We start from the raw sequence: 21,609 nt of genomic DNA, 5'->3' as shown, positions 1-21,609 counted from the left end.
CCAAGGACTACAGGGCTGGCCCGGAAGCTGGCTGCCCGCCACGGACAGCCGGCAGCGCCACTCCTCACATCTCCTAGGGATGATGGGCGGCAAAGGGAGGGAACGTGCTTCGTTCACAGCAGCAGGAAATTGGGTTAGGCCAGGGGAAGTGGGTCAAGGCCTGGGCAGGCTTCCCGCTGAGTCAGTGTTCTCTGTGATGAGCGGGAACCTGGGAGCACTGTGGTGCGGGCAGCTGGGACACTCTCCCGGGCGCCTGTGCAGGCAGTGCGGGGCTGAACCGTCTGGGGGCTTTCTGAGCCCTCTTCCCAGAGCCCTGAGTACAAAGGCTTTTGGGGGCAGCTGGCCATGGGCCTCAAGGGCAGAGGTCAGGAGCCCTGGGCAAGCCCGTCCCCTGCCAGACCACAGTCTCTCTCCTTCCTCACCTGTGACCTGTGGTGACGGAGGCCAGGCTGGTGCTGTGAGGGCACGCAACGCTCCACGCAGGAGAGCCTGTGCGGGTGGGACCCAGCACTCACACTGGGGCTGCTGGCTTGCTGCAGAACTGAAGGGGGAACTCAGGCTGCAGCTTCTGGGGTGCCCTGGAGAGAAAGGGAAACCCTGGCAGAGCAGGGGCTGCTCCCCATGAATGGCACCTGCTTAGGGAGGGGGCAGGAAAGGGAGAGATGGAGGGGGAGAGAGGGGCGGGAGGCACTGAGGAAGGAACACGCAGCCTCATCTCCTTGTTTGTGTTTCTTGTATTCAGGAGGCGACTCCTGGCATCTTTTTAAATCCATCAGACAGGAACGGCTGGCTTACACAGCCCCGCCCTGCAAAGCTGGCCATCTCCCTTGCAGGGGGAGAGGAGCTGGCGGGCTCGGGCCAGGCTCCAGCTCCTCTCTGGCACCTGTGGGCAGGCAGCACGTGGGGCTGCTCTTTTAGACCAGACGCTCCCCCTGCCTGAGTGGGAACCACGGGGCGGGGTAGAGGGGGAGGCAGGACAGGTGGGTGAAGTGGGGTCTGTCTCTGCACTTCTCTTGGGCCCCTGGGCTTTCCTGGTGGCAGTGGGGCCGCCATTCGTTATATCCCATCTCTTTCTGACGTTCCTTGGGGTAGAGGGCCTGGATCTCCGTGCCGACTGCCTCTGGAGGCAGCCGGGGCCAGCACCGGGCAGAGGTCTGAGCTATGCTTCTCCCTGGGGCCAGACGGGCATCCTGGTCTCTGCATTTTCCCTGCTCCTAACCCTGCCCTCTGGAGTAGCTCAAAACAAGCTCACTGCCAAAGTCAGCCCTTCCTCCTCGGACAGAAAGCTCGGGTTCTCTCTTCTACTCTAATCCTTCTCTGCTAGTTTCTAGTCTTTTAATTAATTGATTAATTAATTAAACGTACTTACTTATTTAATTTTATTTATTTAATCAGAGAAAGAAGGAGAGAGAGAAAAGAGGCAGAGCAGGACAGATCCCATCACTGGCTCATTCCCAAGAAGCTTGCAATGGCCCCAGGTCAGGGACTGGAGCCAGGAGCCCTGTCCCTCATGGGGGCAGCAGGAGCCCCATTACTCCCCCAGGTCCGCAGTGGCAGGAAGCTGGAGTGAGGAGCGGAGCTGGGCATTGAGCCCAGGTCCTCCGGTGTGGGATGAGGGTGTCCCAACCAGCATCTTAACTGCCAGGCCAAGCCTGCACGTCTAGTCTTTATCACAGAATATTACAACATAAACCTCTACAAAACCAAGACGCTTCTGGGTACTAATGAATGCACTTTTCTGCTACAGCTTATGTGGTAAGATTTGAGGAGCAACAAGAACTTTGGTCATTCTTGTCGTTGTCATTCGACTCACTCCTATGCACACTGTGGGACCGGGCTAGTGCTCTGTTCTGCACACAGGGTATGGAGCCCCCCCTCGGCAGGGAGCTTGTCTACAGTGGTGGAGCCAAACCCACAGGAGAAGAGTTGTGGTGGGGAGGGGGGAGCTGGGGTTGCGGCTGCCAGGGGAGGGGCTGGGGGGGCCGCAGTGCTGTGGTGGTGGCTTGTTAACGCAGACTTGTCGGCCCCTAGGTGTCTCTCTTGCAAGTATCTGGATGCTGCCAAAAGCCAATGCAAGCTCATCTCACAGCGCGTTTTTTTCTTGCTAGGACCTCAGACCAGCACAGAGTGTCCCAGAGCCTCAGTTGTTGAGGGTCCAAGAGAATCAATCCTTCATTCATTCATGGAACGGGTCTATGAAAGTGCCTTCTTAAATTTATTGTAAAATATACACAATGTAAACTTTACAACCTTAATCATTTAAAAATGTACAGTTGAATGGAATTAACTATGTTGACAACACCGTCCAGTCACCACCATCATCCATCTCTATAACTTAGAGGTTTTTTATTTTAAAAGATTTATTTTATGTATTTGAATGGCAGAATTACAGAAAGAGGGAAAGACAGAGAGAGAACGAGATCGTCCATCTGCTGGTTCACTCTTCAAACGGCCACAACAACCAGGGCTGGTCCAGATGAAATCCAGGAGCCAGGAGCTTCTTCCGGGTCTCCCACGTGGGTAGCAGAGGCCCAAGCATTTGGGCTGTCCACTGCTGCTTTTCCCAGGCCATTAACAGAGAGCTGGATTGGAAGCTGAGCAGACGGGACTCCAACTAGCACCAATATGGGATGCCGGCATTGCAGGTGGAGGCTTTATCCACTACTCCACAACACCAGCCCCAAGTTGTTTTTTAAACTTATCTATCTGAAAGGTAGAGAGACAAAGAGACAGAGTAACAGAGAGAGAACTCCCAAATTCCCACAATACCCAGGGTTGGACTGGGCTGAAGCTAAGAATGAGGAGCTCAATCCAGGTCTCCCCCATGAATGGCAGGAGTCTAACTCCTTCTTTCCTTCTCTTTTTTTAAGATTTACTTATTTATTTGAAAGGCAGAGTTACTGAGAGAGGGAGAGACGGAGAGAGAGAGGTCCTCTATTCACCAATTTACTCCCCATATGGCTACAACCTTCCAGGCTGGGCCAGATCTGTGCCAGGAACCAGGAACTCCATCCAGGTCTCCCATGAGGATGACTGGGGCCCAAGCCCTTGGACCACCTTCTGCTGCTGTCCCAGGCCACTAGAGACAGCTTCATTGGAAGTGGAGCAGCCAGGACCGGAATCAGCACCCATATGAGATGCCCGCATCATAGGAGGTGGCTTTACCCACTTGCCAGGACGAGGGCCCTGGGACCCAGCCTCTTGGGTCATCACCACTGCTTCTCAGGATCTGTCCTAGCCTGAAGCTGGGGCCAGGAGCTGAAGCGGAGACTCAGACCCAGGAACTCAGATACGGGAAGCAGATGTCTTAGCCCACCTTAACCTCTGGGCTGAATACCTGCCCCAGGACTTTTTCATCATTCCAACGTGGGAGTGTTTTATAAACCATATATATAAAGGAGGGGGGAGTCAGAAATTAATAATGTGCTATCTGAAGTCTTGACTGGGCAACAAATGTTTCCATCCACTTGCCAAGTGTCTGTTATGTACCAGGCCCCAAGAAATACGAAAATAAATGAGACCAGAACCCTGCTGGCGAGACCTCTTAGTCTGTGATGTTGGCTGCCTGTCCAACTTCAAAGCAGAGTGGGAAGAAACAAAATGTTCTCGGATGCAGCTCTGTGTCTTGAAGGACGGCAAGTTTGACGTATTCTCCTTTCAAGGGGAAATGAAAGATGCTTTTACCAGTGACCCCAGCTTCACCCAGTTACCAAGAACCATGGGATCTTCCGCTCTCTTTCTGGTTTTGCTTTGTTGGGCCTCTCGCATGTGAACAGAGATGATAATGTAATAACTATCATTGATTTAGACTCTTTTCCTTGACTAAGCTTTTCCCCTAGTTCTCACCCGACCCTCAGTCTACCCTGGAAGAGGGGGCAGGGCAAGGGAGACAGCCACTGGGTTACAGATTGGGAAGAGGGCTCAGGCCAAGAGGCAGTTCTGGCTTTGCCCAAGGCTGCACAACTTGTAGGCAGGCCATTACTGCGAGCAGGTCTTTGGGGGCTAGAGAAAGCGGTTGGGAGAGGCGCAGCATGGCAGGGAGGGGGGTTCCACATCAGGGAGGAGGAGAACTGGGCACGGAAGCATCTTTTATGTTCGGAGGCAAGGAGCCCAAGTCCAATTGAGTCGTGGAGCCGCCTGCGGGTAATGCCACTCTTGGCAGCTGGGGAGGCCGCGGGTGATGAGATGGAAGGTTTTGATGGGCACCATGCTGTCTGAAAGGCAACTACATCGCAGCAGCTGGAACAATCTCCAGCACACTGTGCTAAAAGCCAGAAGCAGCACCTCATTTGAAGCAGGGAGGCAAATGGTAGGCGTAGGCATCTATCCAGACCACAGGGGCCCGGTCGTCCAGCCTCTGGGACCTGGGGCTCCGATGGAGTGGCTCATGGTGGGGGGGGGGGGGACCTTGTTCTCTTGAAATGCTGCTCTGCTCTCAACCACTCCTGCCGCTGTGCGCCAGACACGGTACCCAACATGGGGCTACAGAGAAGAGAGCTCCTGCTCTCGGAGGAACTCTTGGTGCGACTGCTAGCATCACTACAGAGCAGCCCGGCCAAGTCCATGTCCTTGACCAGGTGCTACCTGTGCTCCGTGTCACAGTTCCACAGTCACGTTTCCCAAATTCATTCTGAGTTCCACACGTCTCGATTCTTGTTTCTGAGCTGAAAAAATAAAATTCTATCCCATCTCTGTGTTCTGCAGGCATTTTGGCTTGGTAGTGCAGCGTTTTTACGACCGGTGATCATGTTAATAGGTCAGATAGATCGAGTCGTAATTCATGATGATAGCCCAGGCCTTCCTGTTCCTAGGAGTCCTCATTTGCTGGGAAAGGAGTCTCCTGGTGCTCCAAGGGCCCGCAACTACCACTTCTGAACCAGAGCCAGGGCCTTGATGAAGTCCCGGCCCTGAGAGAGGGTCAGTTCTTGGACCTGCCTCGGCGCTGGCCCCAGGATGATAAATGATACAACCTCTTCTGTGCTCTTCAGTTTCCATATTGACTTCGCGACCTCTGCCAAGCACCGTGCGGCTTGCCAACCCCCGTCGTTTCCAGCAGTGTTGCGTCTAAGTAGGGCACCTGGATTAAACTGGCTGCCCTGAATGGTGCGAAAGGTGGAATTACGGTGCTCTTTGTTGTTGCTGTTGCTGGTAATTAATGTGTCTATTAATGGAAGTATCAACAGGGTTGGGAAATGGAGGAGGAGGCTTGGAAAGTGTTGCCAGCCACCTCCCGCTCTGTCAGATGGAAAGGGATAACCAATGGAGTAAGAATCCTGTGGACTGGGTTGAAGGTGGTTGGAATTTGTCCAGCTTCTTTCTGCCCCCTGAATTAAGGGGAGAGAGGTGGCAGCAGCCCTAGCGCCAGCCCCAGAAGCCCAGCGAGGCTTTGCCAACAACCAGCACCAGCAAGCCCCTTCGGCGTGGGTAGTGTATGCAGGTGCACTCTAATTTCACTATTTTGAAGTAATTAAGCTGCTTCTTCAATAAAAACAAAGCTTCAGATGTGCCCTGGTTTTCGGTCTTCCCCTTCCTGTGCCTTCTGAGTGAATATCTGCAGGATGTCTGGATTCTTGGCAGCACAGAGAGCACAGCCCGAGGATGTCTGACCTCTCTTCGGTTCCCAAGGAACTGGGGAGCTCACCTACGGCAGGGCACCCAAAAGCTCAGGGAGAGGTGAGGGCTTCTCAGATCTGAAGGGCCTCTTTCCTTCTCTAATCCCAGACAGGAGAGACTTCGGAGAGGACTTAGAGGTGGAGCTAGGGAATGAGACCAGGGTCCTAGCTGCGCTGTGTGGAGCACGTGGAAGGAAGTAGGCACTGGCGAGCAGGGCTCGATTTGTGCACAGGACAGATGGCTGCCAACGTGAGCTCTTTGAGACTTTAAACCTCAGCTCTCTTACATGTGTGCAAAGACCTAAAGAAAACCACGTCAAAAGAACTAAAGGAACGTGAGAACAATGTCTCAGTCAACAGACACTCTTAGGAAGGACAGAATAGAAATTCTGGAATTGAAAAGTAGGGGAAATGAAAAATTCACCGAGGAGCCCAACAGCATATGCAAGCAGGCAGAGCTGGAGTTGGCTGAGGCCACCCGGTCTGAGGAACACAAAGCAAAAAAAATGAAGAGACACAGCAGAGTCTCAGGAGCCTGTGAGACACCACCAGGCAGGCCAAGTCACACGCAGCGGCGGCTTCAGAGCGAGAAGGAGGTAGAAAGAATATCTGGAGAAGCAGTGACTCAAAATTTCCAGATTTAATGAAAAGTATTAAAGGACACATGTAAAAAGCTCAACAAGCTTCAAGTGAGATAAACTCAGAAGTCCACAGCTGGACACATCAAAATCAAATTTTTGAAAGATGGAGACAAAGGCTTTTGAAAGCACACAGAAAGAAACAACTCATCACACACAAGGAGCTCCTCTGAGCTTAACAGCCGACTCCACAGTGTTAGGCATGGAGGCCAGAACAGTAGGGTGGTGTAGTCTGAGAAGGCAAGGAAAATAAACCCCCAAATCGTATATCTGGAAAAACTGACCTTTTAAATGGACAAATTAAGATATTTCTAAATAAACGGAAACTGGAGAAGTTTGTTTTTACCAGGCTTTCCCTACAAGGAATACTAAATGGACCAGCATTGTGGCACAGGGGGTTAAGCTGCCATTTGTAATACCAACATTCCATTTTGGAATGTCAGTTCAAGTCCTAGTTACTCTGATTTTGATCCAATTTCCTGCTAATGTATTTGGGAATACAGCAGAAGATGGCCTGAGTGCTTGAGCCCCTGCCACCCATGTGGCAGACCTGAATGAAGTTTCTTGCACTTGGATTCATCCTGGCCTATCAATCTGGGGAGTGAATTAGTGGGTGGAAGATCGCTATCTCTCTCTCTCTTTTTCAAATAGATTTTAAAAAAAAATACTACAAGGGAGTCCTTCCTGTTGATATGAATATGTATAAGATGGGGCTAGTGTTATGGCAGGGTGAGTAAAGCCACTGCCTGCAGTGCTGGCAACCCATATGGACAATGGTTCGAGACCCAGCTGCTCCACTTCCAATCCAACTCCCTGTTAATGTGCCTGGGAAAGCAGTGGAAGATGGTCCAAGTCCTTGGGTCCTTGCATCCATACAGGGGACCTGGAAGAAGCTCCTGGCTCCTGGATTTTACTTGGTCCAGCCCTGGCTATTGTGGCCCTCTGGGGAATGAACCAGCAGATAGAAGATTCCCCGTCCCCCCTTCTCTCTCTCTTTCTCTCCCTTTCTCCCCCGCCTCTGTAACTCTGGCTTTCAAAGAAATAAGTACATCTTTAAAAAAGAAAATGTATGAGATAGTAATTTAAATTAATATAAAGAAAGTATTGGTAAAAGTGATTACTAGTTAAAGATAAAAACAGTACAAATACATTTTGTTTGTAACTCCTTTTTATGTTTTTACACATTTTAAAGGACAACTGCAAAAAGCAGTAATTAAAATTCTACACTGATGCACAAAATGTATGAATATGTAATTTGTGATGACAGTGGAAGTAAGGAAGAAACTTCTAGGAGCAGCATTATTGTATACATTGAAAATAAATTATTACCAATCTGGATGGTTACAAACTGAGACATTAATGGTAATCCACAGAGCAGCTACCAAGGAAAAAAGTTAGAAATATACAGTAAATATGAGACTTAAAATGGTACACAAGGAAATACCTCTTTAACACAACCTGCAACCCCCAACCCGAGGCTAGCACCCCTGACAGCCAGCCAGCCACCAGGGGCTGCGACCCCACCAGCACCCAGCGGAAGGAGCTCACCAGGGCCTCAGCACCAGTACAAGATCATCACAGTCATGTGTTTTCATTTTTTTTTAAACATCCTTCTGGAATAAAGTAGAATAAATCAAATGAAGTTGGTAACTAGGGACCTGGTGTTGGGCCTCCTGCCTGGGTGTCAATCTACCCTGTTAATCACCATGCATGATTTTCCAAAGTGCTATTTTAAGAAGCAGTTACAAAATGGCTTTTCCACGGCTGCATCGGCTGCATCGGCCTTGTTGCTATCTTCCAGGACAGGAGGCTCTGTTGGGCAGCGCATGGCTTTTTTTGCAGAGTTAAGCAGGCAACAAGCCTATTGCTTGAACCCATGGGTGAATTTGTCACCCCTAGTCCGTCCTGGGTCAGGGGTGTGTGTGTGGGGGGGGATGGGGAGGAGGCTGTAGGTTCTTTGTAAAGCACCGGGACACAGACACCAAGGGGGTAATCACGGCATGTGTGGTGTCTCAGAGAGAGATGGGTGCTGAGGCTTGGGATTAGGGAAGGAGCAGAGACCCCGGGGTGGAGGCAGGAGCAGAAAGAATGTGGGTGCCCTCGTTTGCTTCTCTCAACAACTGAGGTATGTCAACGCCTGTGAAGCAGGCACCGATGGCTCCCTCCGGCCTCTGGGCACCAGGAACCCAGGCAAACCGGCATCGCCCAACAGGGCTATCTTTGGCCTGCAGGAAGCAGCAAGTCTTCCCTGAACAGTTTCCATGACAACTGCAGGGCTGGGGCTCCCGAGGGCAAGGGGGAGGGAAAGGGAGGTGGAGAAGGCACGTGGTGGCTTTTCTGGAAAAGCCCATCTGTTTCTCTCTCCCAGGAAACCAAGCTGGTGGGAAAAATAAATAAATAAATGGCTTGGGCATCGGGTCTAGAGAGAGAAGGGAGAGAAGACGCCACGATGCTCCAAGAGCGGCTCTCCCAGGTGGGTGGCTCCCTGCGCTTGCGTAAAGGCAAGCGGCTGACAAGCACAGAGGTCGGACGGGCCTCAGTGGGTGGCAGCCTGGCGGGATCGGGGTGGGAGCTGTCCTCGGGGGCCTCCTCTCAGCCACAGCAGGACTTCTTCTTGGCTGGGCGGCCAACCTGTATCGTGTCCTCCCTCGCTGTGTCTTCCTGCTCCTTGAGGACCCTGGGAGAGGGGCACGGGGGACGCATGCAGGAGCTGTGAGGCCTGGGAGTCGGCAGGTTCCAGGTTGTTGGGGTAACACGGGGAGAACCCGGCCTCCCCAGCGTGCAGGTGCGTGACGGGGGTGGGGCGGGGGCAGACGGGGTCCCTGGGTCTCCACAGCCTCTCACAGTGAGCAGCCTTCAGCACGGCCCCCTGAATATAGCTGTGGGTTGTTCACTCTACAGAAAGGCCGTGCCAAGTGACTGTAGCTCCAGATTAGAGGCAGGAAGCAAGGGGTTAAAATGATGGCAAGGACACTTCCCAGGCACTATCACCTGAAGCAGTGCCTTTGATTCTCACAGCCTGCGAGTGGGCAGGGAGGAGCCGGCTGATGCTCCCACTTCGTCCCTGACAAAGCTCAAGAGGCTCTGCCCTGGGCAGTTGTGCCAGAGAAGTCTAGTCTAGAGTTTTTTTCTCTGCAGTACATAACCTCTCTAACACGTGGAAGAGTGGTTCTGGTTCTTAATTATTCAAATGAGGGGCCGGCACTGTGGCGCAGCGGGTTAACGCCCTGGCCTGAAGTGCCGGCATTCCATATGGGTGTCGGTTTTAATCCTGGCTGCTCCACTTCCGATCCAGCTCTCTGCTATGGCCTGGGAAAGCAGTAGAAGATGGCCTAGGTCCTTGGGCCTCTGCACCCACGTGGGAGACCCAGAGGAAACTCCTGGCTCCTGGCTTCGGATCGGCGAAGCTCAGGCCATTTTGTGGCCAATTGGGAAGTGAACCATCGGATAGAAGACCTCTCTCTCTCTCTCCATCTCCTCTCTCTGTGTAACTCTGACTTTCAAATGAAATAAAAAATAAATCTTTCAAAAAATTATTCAAATGAAAGCACGTTTTAAATTTCCCAGAGTGAGTGCTAAGAGCACATTGGGCACTGTTGAGCACTGGATGGATGGACGTACAGATAGATAGACGGACGGATGCGTGGGACAAAGTGAATGCCTTGATGTGTGAATGAACGGATGGATGAATGAATGGCCAAGGACTGCAAATGCGTCCCGGTGGGTTTTGTTTTTCCAAGTTTTGGTGTTGGGCAGGGCTTTGAGCACTCGTGTTTCTATGTGACCTGTTCCTCTGGTGCCGTCGCTGTGTCACAGCCCCTCACTCCCCGGTTCCTCACTCTGCCCCCCAAGAACCCAGGAGATGACCCATTCTAGCTCCTTGCTGGCTGCCAGTGTGGAGGGACCCAGGAGGTGACCTTTGACCTCCCCCAGGAGCCCCGGGGAAAGTTAGCCTTTAAGGCTTGGAGCAGAATACCGTGGCCAGCGTGACCAGCAGGGACTTCTCCAGAAGGCTCCTCCGAGCCCTGCGATCCCTCACAAAGGTCCACCCTTCCACCCTCCACGGCCAACAGGTAGGGAGGCCTCCTCCAGCCCGGCCCAGCTGGTCCCGGGGGGTTACCTGGCTAGGTGCAGCAGGGACTCCTTGGCATTGTGACCGGAATAGGCACTGCATTCATAGAAGATGAGATTGTTCTCCTGGAATTAGAAGGCGGAGGGCCATGGGCAGAGGGCAGGGGAGCTGCAGGGGGCGCGGGGAGGTGAGAGAAGGCTTGTGTGCCTCCACCTGCCACACTCACTGCCCATCACCGGCCCCTTAACTCCTCCAGCTGGCTCCGCACTCGACACCTGCTTGACTTCCGCACTAAGCACCTCCCAGGTGAGCTGCACCTTCCGCCGCCTTGGGCCCGCCCACGTCCTCAAGTGCCGCCCATCACCTGTATCACTTGGCCTTCAGGCCCAGCCCTGCGAGTCTGACAAAGACACAAAGTCCAGGGCAGGGAGACGAGGCTGGAGAAGGCGCTTGCGTTTGGTGGCTGGCAGGGCTCCCCACAGCATGCTTTTCCAAGGACACTGCGTTCCCTGGGCCGCGGGCGGGCGCCGTGAAGCACCCGAGAGAAGTTCTGCAGGCCAGCTGGATAACGCGCCAGCTGCCCGGGCTGTCGGCACTGACCCCACCAGCCCAGTGCTGTGCTGAGTGTGTGTGGGGGGGCTCTGGGTCAAGGCTCATCATATTGTACTTATCACTCCCATTAATGGATTGATTGCTTCTACCGTGATGCTAATGGCCCCGAGCCCTCGCTTCTGGAGGGGCTTAACGGATGCCTTGTGCACTGGGGAGGCAGGCTGCCAGCGCTGGCTCCCATCCCGCTCTCCCTGGCCACGCCCCACAGACCCAGTCCCACCCTCTGCCCTCTTCCCTCAGGCCCATAGGCTACATTTCGCCCTGTCCACTCCATCAGACGCTGGCCTTAGGCCAGTCTGTCACCCAGCAGAGACTCTCAGATGGAAAGTCACCATTTGCCCGCCAGCCTCAGGTTCTGAGCCCAGCACTGAGGGACTGTGTGATCATTTGAATGAATCGCTTGGACTCCTCTGGGTCTCAGTCTTTTGTCACTGACCAGACAGAGAAAAAAGCAAATGGGATAATAATACGGGTCTGCAGTTCCTTAAGCAGACTCTTTGGATCCAGATGTATTTAGGAATCCAGAAGTGTTGAATTTTGAAATGGTAATAGTGCAAGGTCTATGGAACACCTAATGCCCTCAGTGGGTCTGAGACATCATCTTATAACCAGAAAGAATTAATATTTCTTCAGTGAATGATTTGAGTCTTCACTCAAAAGGAGGTAAAAAACACAAACAGCCTTATGCCACTTCCCAGTAGATTTTTCTGCCAGATGAAATGCAAGAAGATGTTTTGCGTTTTGGGTTTGTGGTGCCTGGTGACCCTGCAGAGGCACCTGCCAGGCCTCGTTCTCCCTTGTCCTCCAATCTCACGTTCTGTGTGTGCGCTCGGAGGCTCTGGGCCCCTGGGGCTGTGAACAGCAAGCCTGCAAGGGACTGTGGACTCACAGAGCTGGCAAGCACCCTTGCTCCCAGATACACTGCTCCACCCAGACCAAACCGTGGCCGGAAAAGCAGCCATGGCACAGGCACTGTGTTGTTCCGCCCCACGTCCATGAAGCCTGGCTGGTTCCCTTCTTGGGCGGGAGGGCAGGTGTGTATTTTTAAAATTATTTATTTATTTATTTGAAAGGCATAGAAAGAGACAGAGACAGAGAGAGAGAAATCTTCCATCTGCTTGTTCACTCCCCAAATGCCTGTAAAAAGCAGGGCAGGGCCAGGCCAAAACCAGAAGGTGGGAACCCAATCATAGTCTCCCCTATGGGTGGCAGAGACCCAAGTATTTCAGCCACCATGGCTGCCACCCAGGTTGTGCATTAGCAGGAAGCTGGAATCAGAAGCAGGGTCAGGACTCAGAGGCAAGCACTTGGAGACTTAACCTCTGTAGCCACGCCCGCCCCCTGCTGCTTATTGTTAAAGGCAGTTTTTCCAGTGTGAACCCCTCCCCCGAGGCCATCTGGAGCTCACAGCTTTGAGGCTCGATGCTGACAGGCTGAGCTCTCTAACAGCGCGGCCCAGAAGCCCCTGCGTGGAGTTCTCATCGCGAAGGGGAACCAGCGCGAATGCAGACGCTGGGATTCAAGTGTCAGAGGGGGCCTGCAATCAGTGACCTCTTACTGTCTCAGCCTTTAGGATTCTGAGTTCCAAGCCAGAGAGTTTAGGATACTTCCGTGCACCTCAGAGGGCCCTAAACAACTGCGCTTATGGTCTGTGGCTTAAAAATTTTTTTTAAATTAACTTTTATTTATTTGAGGGGGGAAGGGGAAGGAGAGAGAGAGAGAGAGAGGGAGAGAGAGAGAGAGAGGCTCATCCACAGGTTGACTTTCCAAATGCCCAGTGACCCTGGAACTCAGTCCAGATCTCCCGTGTGGATGGGAGGGACCCAGACGCTCGAGCCTTTATCTGCTGCCTCACAGGGTGCACATTAGCAGAATCTAGACCCAAGAGCACAGCTGGGACATAAACCCGGCCACACCAGTGTGGGATGTGAGCATCCTAAGTGGCACTTTAGCCACTAAGCCAAATGCCCACTTGGCTTGCTTTCTTTTCTTTTTCTTTTTTTTTTTTCTTTTTTTTTTGACAGGCAGAGTTAGACAGTGAGAGAGAGACAGAGGAGAAACGTCTTCCTTCCGTTGGTTCACCCCCACAAATGGCTGCTACGGCCGGCGATCCGAAGCCAGGAGCCAGGTGCTTATCCTTGTCTCCCATGTGGGTGCAGGGCCCAAGCACTTGGGCCATCCTCCACTGCACTCCTGGGCCACAACAGAGAGCTGGACTGGAAGAGGAGCAGCCGGGACAGAATCCGGCACCCCAACCGGGACTAGAACCCGGTGTGTCGGCGCTGCAGGTGGAGGATTAGCCTAGTGAGCTGCGGCACCGGCCCACTTGGCTTTCAAGTGCAGGAGCTGGGACCCTGTGCGACTTCCAGAGAAGATTCCCACCAGTGCTCTTGGGCACATGTCCACGTGCCCTGGGGTGGGGGTGGGGTGGGGGTGGGGTCCCACTCTGTCCAGAGGGATGGAAATACTCGCTCTTTACCTTGGCAAGCTGTTCTCCGAGGCCTCGGGGGACTTCCCGCTCCTTCTCATTGTCAAGTTTATTGCCTAGCAGCAACACAGGCACACGGTCTCCCACAGCGTCCTGCAGAACAGATAATCCACCAAGTGAGAGAAGCATCCATAAGGAGCGCCCAGAAGGACAGCCTGGAAATGCTGGCTGGGGAGGTACAATCTGGCTCGAGAATCCCCAGCTGCCAGCACAGGCCCCAGAGCCCCCTTCTGCGACAGCCTCAGTTTACCACGCTTCGGCAGGGTGCCCGAGGCCCGCCCCTGGGTGCCTCCCAGCCCTATCTTTGCAGCGGCCGCGCCATCTTCATCATGCTCCTTGGGTCTTGAATGGAAGATGGGCTCTGCAGGTGTGCAGGGGGGTGGGGTGCAGGAGGAGTGGGCTCCTACAGACAGCACCCCAGGTCATCCTGAGTGGCCAGGCTTAGTCTAGGGAACCAAGGGAAGCAATGCAATGTGGTTTGAGCTGTGCTGGGGCTGCTTGGATTAGAAGTGGCACCCCCCGAGGCCTCCCCTTGGCACACAAGCTCCCTGACGGTGGGAGCCAAGTCTGAGTCAGGGTGCTGGGCCCGCAGGGCTGCTTTAAGTGGCTGTTGCAGGTCCAGCTGAAGGTGGACATTACAGACCCCTGCTGCTGGGTGCTTTGCCTCTGAGCAGCTGTACCTCTGGGGCCAGAAGTCCAAGGCTCTGCAAGGCGTCTGCCCTCTGGACTCCTCCAGTGGCTGTAGCATGACAACCACACAACCATACGCCTGCCTCCCCTGGGGGTCCGCATCCCCCAGGGTCTCTGCTCCTCCCTTGTGAAGGGGGTGCTACATGGGCCTCTCCGGAGGGTGCCCGCAGGACCCAGCACGCTCAGCGACTCGGTGGATGCAGCCTCGTTCACATCTCTGCGGGTTACTACTTTTGCTTCGAGGAATACTTAACTGGGGACTTGTCAGCACACTTTGGTAACAAACCGTGACTCCTGGTAGTACAGTGTTTTACTGCATGGAGGGAGCAGCGGGCTAACAAAACTGGGTTACTGCACGGCTAAGGTTGTCTCCATCTTCAGCTACCTCACCTCACCATTTCAAACGAATGCCCAGAGTCCAGTGACACACACGCCTATTTTAAGTGTAAATGCAATTACACTTGAAATTAAAGCCTCCAAGTCTCCTTAACCTGCACATTTGTATTTCCATTCGATGGAGGGAAAAAAATTCTCATCTGTGAAATGGGCGCACATCAAACTCTCCGAGAATCCAAAAGCACATTCAGCAGCAAAGGCGCTGAGTAGTGAGGACTCTGCAGTACACGGCTCCACTGTTCCCTCACACTGATTGTCTGGATTCTTGCCTCTAATGAACGCTCTGCTACTTAGTGCCTTATTGCCTCGAACGCTCTAAAGCTGCCAGCCATTGGTAAGATGTCGATTCATGCTTGTGATAACCACTAAAAGGCACTACAAGCTCTTAGGGTGCTCTTCTGCCCCATCAACACGGATTAAGTTATGTGCAGCGTTGCTGAGACATTAAGTGGATGGCACCATATTCCAATTACTTGAAAGTGAGAGACCCACATACAGACTGCTGTGGCTCCCTATCAGCCCGAGCTGTCGTTAACAGGAGCGCCGCCTGTTTTCCCACTGCACACTTGTGCGAAGCAGAGTTTTTCACAGGAAAGCGGAGGAAGCAGAGGAAATGGGCCAAAGGCTTGCAGTTTGGAGCACCTGGGAGAGAGATGCTGGTGGACGGCCGGGCGAGGCAGGACGCGGCCTGTGGGATTTCTCGACATGCAAGCTCTCTGGAAGTAGGAGCAGCAGACTGGAAACCTGGCGTCAGACTCTAACCCGGATTCTGTCACTACTTGGAACGGGCGGCGGCTTCAGTGCCCCACTTGTGAAGGCGATGGCAGGCCCCGAGCGGCCCACGGGAGTGAGGAAGGGACTGAGGCGTAAGCCCAGCACCCGAGCCCTGTGCTCCAGACGCCAGTGCTGCCTCTTGGGGAAAGCAGGGGCAGTGTCCTTTCCATTTGAAAGCGATTCCTGGATCTGAGGAGTTCAGAGGGAGCAGCAGGGAAGCAGAGGGCCCAGCCACGGCTGGAGTTTCCATCTTCCGCGGCTACCCTGGTCACAGCACCCCCTCCACAGGCTGTCTGTCACCGTCACCGTCACTGTCACCCCGGCTCAAGGTCACTCTCTGACTCAAGGGCGCGGGGAGGTCATGCAGTTGGGGGTCGGGCTCTCATGGTCTTTCTTACCTTTAACACCCGAAGTCTTGATCCAGCTGCCTAAACTTTACACCTGTCCCATTTGAACTAGCCTTTCAGCCCAGGTACCCCCTTGGCAAGTGCATGCCCATAACTGCTCCCTAATGAAGTAGCACTTCCTTTTGAAAAGGTCAAAGGGCACCTCTTTCAATCGTCTAAGGCTCTGGGGAACAAGTCTCTGGTCCGTCCAATCTCTGTGGTGGATCCCGTTAGAGGTGTCGGCAGAAAACCCCACGGGCGTGGCAGGTCAGAGTAAAGAGAGCTTAGCTCTTGAGCCAGCCACACAGCGTTTCTCCGGGAGACTCGGGCCCCGCTGCCACCTCTCGGGCGACTTGCCTAGGTGGCTCCCCTGCTCCGAGTCCCTGTTCTCTGATCCGTAAAACAGGCATCGGAAGCTGGTTTCTGTTCTGTGACCCGCTGTCGGAGAGGCCCTTTGACATCTTAGCTGCCTCTCTCTGCACCCGAGCTTGTTGGAAGACAAGATTTGTTGAAATGCACATCTTGACTTTAAATAACCAGAGCTGTCGGTGTGGCGCAGAGGATCGGTGTTTAGCTTAGAATGCGCAGCTGTTGGGTTTGGTGGGTTGTGGGGTGTGTATGTGTGTGTGTGTGTGTGTTCATATCTGTTTGCTGGGAGGCATGAAAAAGCACTCAGCTGGGAGTGTGCTGCTATTTCTCTCGAGCCAGAACAAAAAAATTTCTCAGCACATGAAAGCATGCCGTTGCCGTTATGCTAAAAAAAAAAAAAAAGACTGCAAAATTATATCTTGGGGGTTTCCATATTTATCCTCCCCCTGGACGCTGAGGCAAAACAAGATTTATTTGTGTAGTTCATTTTAAACTGCCAGCACTTCAAGCTCAACTTGGAATGTGGGGGGAAAAATCAAACTGCTATTTTTTGCTCCGTGCTGTACGTTGTCACCAAGGACAGAGATCACAGAAGGAAATTTAGCTGGCAGCTCAGGCGGGGAGAGGGAAGCGGGCCAGGCCCCCTTGAGCTGCGCAACCGTTCTGCTTTGGGACCGAAGCAAGAAAAGCCTGAGAAAGCAGACGGATGGTGGTTGTCCGGGGGCAGAGGTCAACCGTGAGCCGCGCGTGGCTGGAGGAAAGCGCCGGGCAGAGGCCAAGCCCGGGGTCCTGATTCGGCAGGCGCCGTGGACAAGTCAGTTCCTCCCTTTGGATCTGTTTTTCCCACACAGGAAATGAGAGGTCTCTAAGTGGTTTTCCCAGTTCGGAGAGACTGGTCTGGCACATCACCTGCTCCAGTCATCGGCTTCCCAGGTGTCCGGGCTTCATAATATGGCGCTGTCAGAATGACAAAAAGATCTACGGAGAAGTTAAACACCCGGGAACACAGGCCCGGGGCGCTGAGGATTGTCTGGACTTGAAGGAAACACCAGCCCACGCAGGCTTCTGCCAAATCCTATTTTCTCTCCCTGCCCCAGGCCACAACGTCTTTAGAGGTCCAGTTTGTTCCCTGGTCTACCAGAGGACACTTAGCGCCTGCCCAGTCCCCCTCTGGATGGGAGTGGCTGGAGACATTCTAGCCGAAGGAGGCAAGAGACAGTTACAGGATTGCTGAGTTGGCAGCGGGGAGGAACCATGTCGACGTCCTATGAAGTGCATGGGAGAGATGGCGCACAGTGGGCCCGCAGACATGGTGATGCCTGAGAGAGGAGCAAGGACTTGGGTGGGTGGGGCAGGTGGGCAGGCGTGAGGACAGGCAGGCCAGGTGTTTTCCTGCATCAGAGGATTTTGATCTTCTCTGGGCTACAAGGAACCCTCCAAGATCTCATCCCTACACAACTGCTTCGCCGTCCTGGCCACTGAGAGTCAAACGCCACATATACTGCAGACTCGTGGCACGGTAGGCCCGGAAGTGACCAGGCTGGGAGAGTCAGGACTCCATTTGCAGGAAGCTCCACGCCGCCCCACCTCTTCCAAGAGTCAGCCTGTGCCACGGAGGGCGTGTCTGGCCGTGTAAGTGCTGCTGTCCAGGCCGAGGGTGGAAGGGGCACTGCGAGCCACCAGCCACCCCTCCCTTCGTAACGAGCTTCAGGGCCCCGAAGGCTGCTATTAGAGCGCGCCCTCCACCCTCCCCTCGCCAGGCGAGGGAGTTGGTAAAGTGCTTGGAGCTCTTTGGAAAAATCAAGTGTGCCACAAATATAAAGCACTTATTATTTCCAGTTCCCCTCAGATCAAATTAAGTGTCAAGTTTCCATCTATCAGCTGACACCTCTGATTGCCGGTTGCCAAGGCAGAATGAGTTCGCTTTTCAAGAATTGGGAGAATAATTGCGTTTCTGATGCTCCCCTTGCACACTTTCCACACACACCCTGCCACGAGACACAGCCTCCCTCCCGCACTTGCTCCCGAATCCTCAGGCTGCTGAGTTGAATGTGACTCCGGGTACATCACACGGCAGTCTCTGGGGTGCCGGGGGCCACAGGCTGTGTGGGGGCCACAGAGCCAACTCCCGGCCAACAGCACAGGTGCCTTTGTACATGACTGCGGCTCACAGGGTAGACCCTGGACCAGCAGTACTGGCCTCCCCTGAGCACTTGTTAGAAACACGAATCTCAGAGCATGGCCCAGACCTGCTGTGTCCCAGTCTGCATTTTAACAGGGTCCCAGGTCATCCCTACCTGTGTTGAAAGTTTGAGAAGCACCTGTGCAGGCTGGGGAGTGGGGGGGGGGGGTAGCTGGGCATCAAAGTCAATTGGAGAGCTCTGGGTTTTTTTCTCCCCGGGCCCTGAATCATTCCACTGTGGGAGAAAGCGCCCTGGAATTCATGTTGGTTAAAACATCCTCCTGATACTCATCTAGGTTAGCCATCTAGGAGCGTTTAACTGTACCTTCTCCTGAAATTTTCAAGAAGGAAAATCTTGAACTACAAATTGTATGGAAAACCCCACCCACAGAGAATTCTGAATTAACCAAGCATGGATGTGCCTCTTGGCCCGGCCCCCGCACCCATGGGTGCATCATGGCTTCCAGGGGGCATTGTAGCAAGCAGGGGCTGGCGATGTTCTTCAGCCCAGGGAGGCGTGTGCTTGGTACATGTTCCGGAGAATGACCCCAGTCACAGCTCAAGGTGGCCTGAGAGTTCTTCCCTCTTGTCACCAAACCCAACCTGATGCTCTCTGTCCTCTGGATCCCAGCTCTCTGTGCAGCAGGTGTCTAGGAAGTGACAGCCCCGAGGACAGCAGACAGCACAGATCCATACACGTGTCTGCACTCACTCCCACTAACCCCAGGCCACAGGACCAGCTCCGCCCAGCTCTAGGACACATCGAAATGCAGATGCTGGTTCACAATTCTGTGTCTGTGGCTGGGAAAAGAAGGGGTGGGCTGGAGAAGCAGTGGCCCTGATTTCTCCCCTTGAGCATGAGACAGCTATGCCAGGTTGGAGGTGTTCAAAGGGCAACCCTTTTGTCCACCGAAATGGTACCTGGACTTACAAGATACAAAACTTGAAGAAGCAGAGCCAGTCTGACCAAGAGGGAAATGAGGGGCCCAGAACTGTGGCCACGAACCTTTCCTTGCCGCAACCCAAGCTCTGGGGAACATCAGCTGCATTCCAGGGCTTGGCAGAAGTTCTGAAAATCACCAGGTTGGGAGACCCCCAAGGTCTCTCCTGTGCCTAACTTCTGTGACGAAGATGGATCTGCTGGTGTTGCCACACAACCACGAAGAGGAAGGAGGGAGGAAGGGGAAGGAAATTCATGCCACGAACACCAGTGTTTGCAGAGGAATCACTGTCACGGTCACCCGGGCCATTTCCTTCCATTGCTAGCTCGGCGTCCAGACGATCTGCTGCATTTAAGACTCGCCTGGTCTCATACAGTGCTCAGGTGCAGCAATTTTGAACAATAATTTGTGTTAAATAGGTTTCTGGGCTCTGGCATCCATTCTGTTCCTTTTCTTTCTTTCTTTTTCTTTTTTTTTTGGTAATGAGAAGGAGACAGATGAGTGGAGAAAGGGAATGGCTCAACCAGTCAGAACTGTAAGAGAAAGATTTGGGTTGGAGGGGTCATAGCTCTTTGGGCCCAAAGGAGTGAAGAAATGTACAACTCTAGTTTCTGCCTTCACCACCAGAGGGCATCCATGAGTGCATCCACCATCCGCTGGGCACTGCTTACGTGGGTCCCCATGCCACGCTCCCAGGTTGCACTGCTGCTCCCAGGAGGCAGACTCCTGCAGAGGCTGTGGGTGGGTAAACACGGGACTTGCAAGGGTTTCGAGGAAGTGACCAGGGACTGTGCACGCTGCTGCAGGCCTGGAGCAGAGGCAGCTGCCCGTCAGCTCCGTGAAGGCGCCAGCGCTGTCTCTTGTTTGCTTCCGGAATCCCCAGCCCCTGGACAGCGTCCCGCAGTGTTCTGCACCAAACTCAGCGAATCAAAGATGACGCTGGCGGAAGAGCTGGGACATCTTACGTGACTGGTTCGTGAAAGAAACGAGTGGCTCGTCCATACGACCCTTGACCTTGAAGAGGCTGCCTTGGCATGGCAGAAGAGGAGCACGCAGACAGGCAGGGAGCAGGAAGCACATGCGAAGCAACACGCTGCAAGCAAGGTGGAGACAGCAGAGTCCTCGAGGTCACCCTGAATTCCAAGGGGACACCAGGCCCCGAGGCCCTGCCTGGAGCCCCCACATGGGCGGTCAAGGTGCCCTTGTGTGAAGGCTGTGACAGAGGTCCCCAAACGCAGCCCGCAGCTGGGCCCCCGGAGCCAGACTGACGCAGGGCGTGGAAGAGGCGGTGCTGAGGATGAGGGAAGGCTCCCAGCCCTCTCCCAACCCAGACTCTGGCTCTGAGAGCCCACAGCAATGGGAGGGACACAGTTCCTGGCGTCACGTGTCCGTTTTCTCCCCAGGAGGGCGGGGTCTGTGTCCGTCTCGTTCACGTCCAGACTCCCAGTGGCCAGCCTGCTCCGAGGCATTGCTGCCTGGACAGAGGGATCGGTCTGTTCTGAATCGGGTTTGGAAAGTGCAGCGGGCCAGGTGGGCGGGTGGCAGAGAAGAGGGGGCGGCGCAAGAGCAAGCCCGGGGCTCCCCGGGAGGCGGCCAGCTCACCTCCACGTTGCTCAGCCACTGCCGCACCGACAGGAAGGACTGCTTGGCCGTGAGGTCGTACATGATGATGACCCCGTCGGCTTTTCTGAAGAACTGCTGGGTGATGCAGCGGTACCTGTCACGGAAGGGCCATGGGGTGAGAGGTGCTGGACCGTCCCTGGGGTGGCCAGGCCGGTGGGGGGACAGCTCCTCACCTCTCCTGCCCAGCCGTGTCCCACAGCTGCAGGGCCACCTGCGCACCGTCCACAGTCACGGTCTTCACACGGTAATCGATGCCTGCAAGGTGCAATGGGCTTGCTGGGGCTGCCGCACACCAGAGCCAGCCTCATCTTCAAACCAGAGCGTGCCCAGAGTCACACCGGCCCAGGGTGCAGCTTCTGGGAGGTGACGAGGGGACGTGGACAGAACACAGCTTCAGGATGCCTGGCCCTTGTGTTCTGGTCCTATCTGCCATGCACTGGCTGCGGGTCTTGATCAAATCACGGAGCCTCTGGAACTGCAGCTGTCATGTGATCCAGACCCGTGGAGGGATCAATCAGATCACGCACGTGAAAGCATGAGACCAACGCAGACCATCATTCATGCCTGCCGGCTTACTCCCTCGCTGGGAACATGGAGGAGGAGGCGTGGCGGCACAGCCTGTGATGCCGGCATCCCACATGAGGGCACCGGTTCAAGTCCCCGCTGCTCTGCTTCTGATCCAAGTCCCTGATAGTGCATCTGAGCAAACAGCACATGATGGCCCAAATACGTGGGCCCTGCCACCCACATGGGAGGCCTATGGGAAGTTCTTGGCTCCTGGCTTTAGCCTGGCCTAGGCCTGGTTGCTGCAGCCATTTGGGGAGTG

At 54.2% G+C, this 21,609-nt stretch overlaps 1 protein-coding gene across 10 annotated transcripts in view; it reads right to left on the bottom strand.

Moving 5' to 3' along the window:
• Positions 1-2,205: 2,205 nt before the first annotated feature.
• CRACR2A (calcium release activated channel regulator 2A) overlaps positions 2,206-21,609 on the bottom strand; it is a 203,073-nt gene continuing 183,669 nt past the window's right edge. For 5 of the 10 annotated variants that reach the window (XM_051850216.3, XM_089303764.1, XM_008259684.5 and 2 more), the window contains exons 14-18: positions 20,957-21,038; positions 20,763-20,877; positions 13,414-13,515; positions 10,371-10,447; positions 8,202-8,927 (exon numbers count right to left, since the gene is read on the bottom strand). In XM_051850216.3, the coding sequence (XP_051706176.3) occupies positions 8,843-8,927; positions 10,371-10,447; positions 13,414-13,515; positions 20,763-20,877; positions 20,957-21,038 (461 nt within the window). In that variant the 3' untranslated portion in view covers positions 8,202-8,842. Of the gene's footprint in view, positions 2,707-7,474; positions 7,629-8,201; positions 8,928-10,370; positions 10,448-13,413; positions 13,516-20,762; positions 20,878-20,956; positions 21,039-21,609 lie in introns of those variants that run through there. The other 5 variants (XM_051850218.3, XM_089303761.1, XM_089303763.1 and 2 more) reach the window with 5 other exon arrangements.

This window comes from Oryctolagus cuniculus, chromosome 9, assembly GCF_051225735.1.
Source record: "Oryctolagus cuniculus isolate XC-2025 breed Fujian yellow rabbit chromosome 9, ASM5122573v1, whole genome shotgun sequence".
Lineage (NCBI taxonomy): Eukaryota > Metazoa > Chordata > Mammalia > Lagomorpha > Leporidae > Oryctolagus > Oryctolagus cuniculus.
This window is presented reverse-complemented; position numbering and strand designations above follow the sequence as displayed.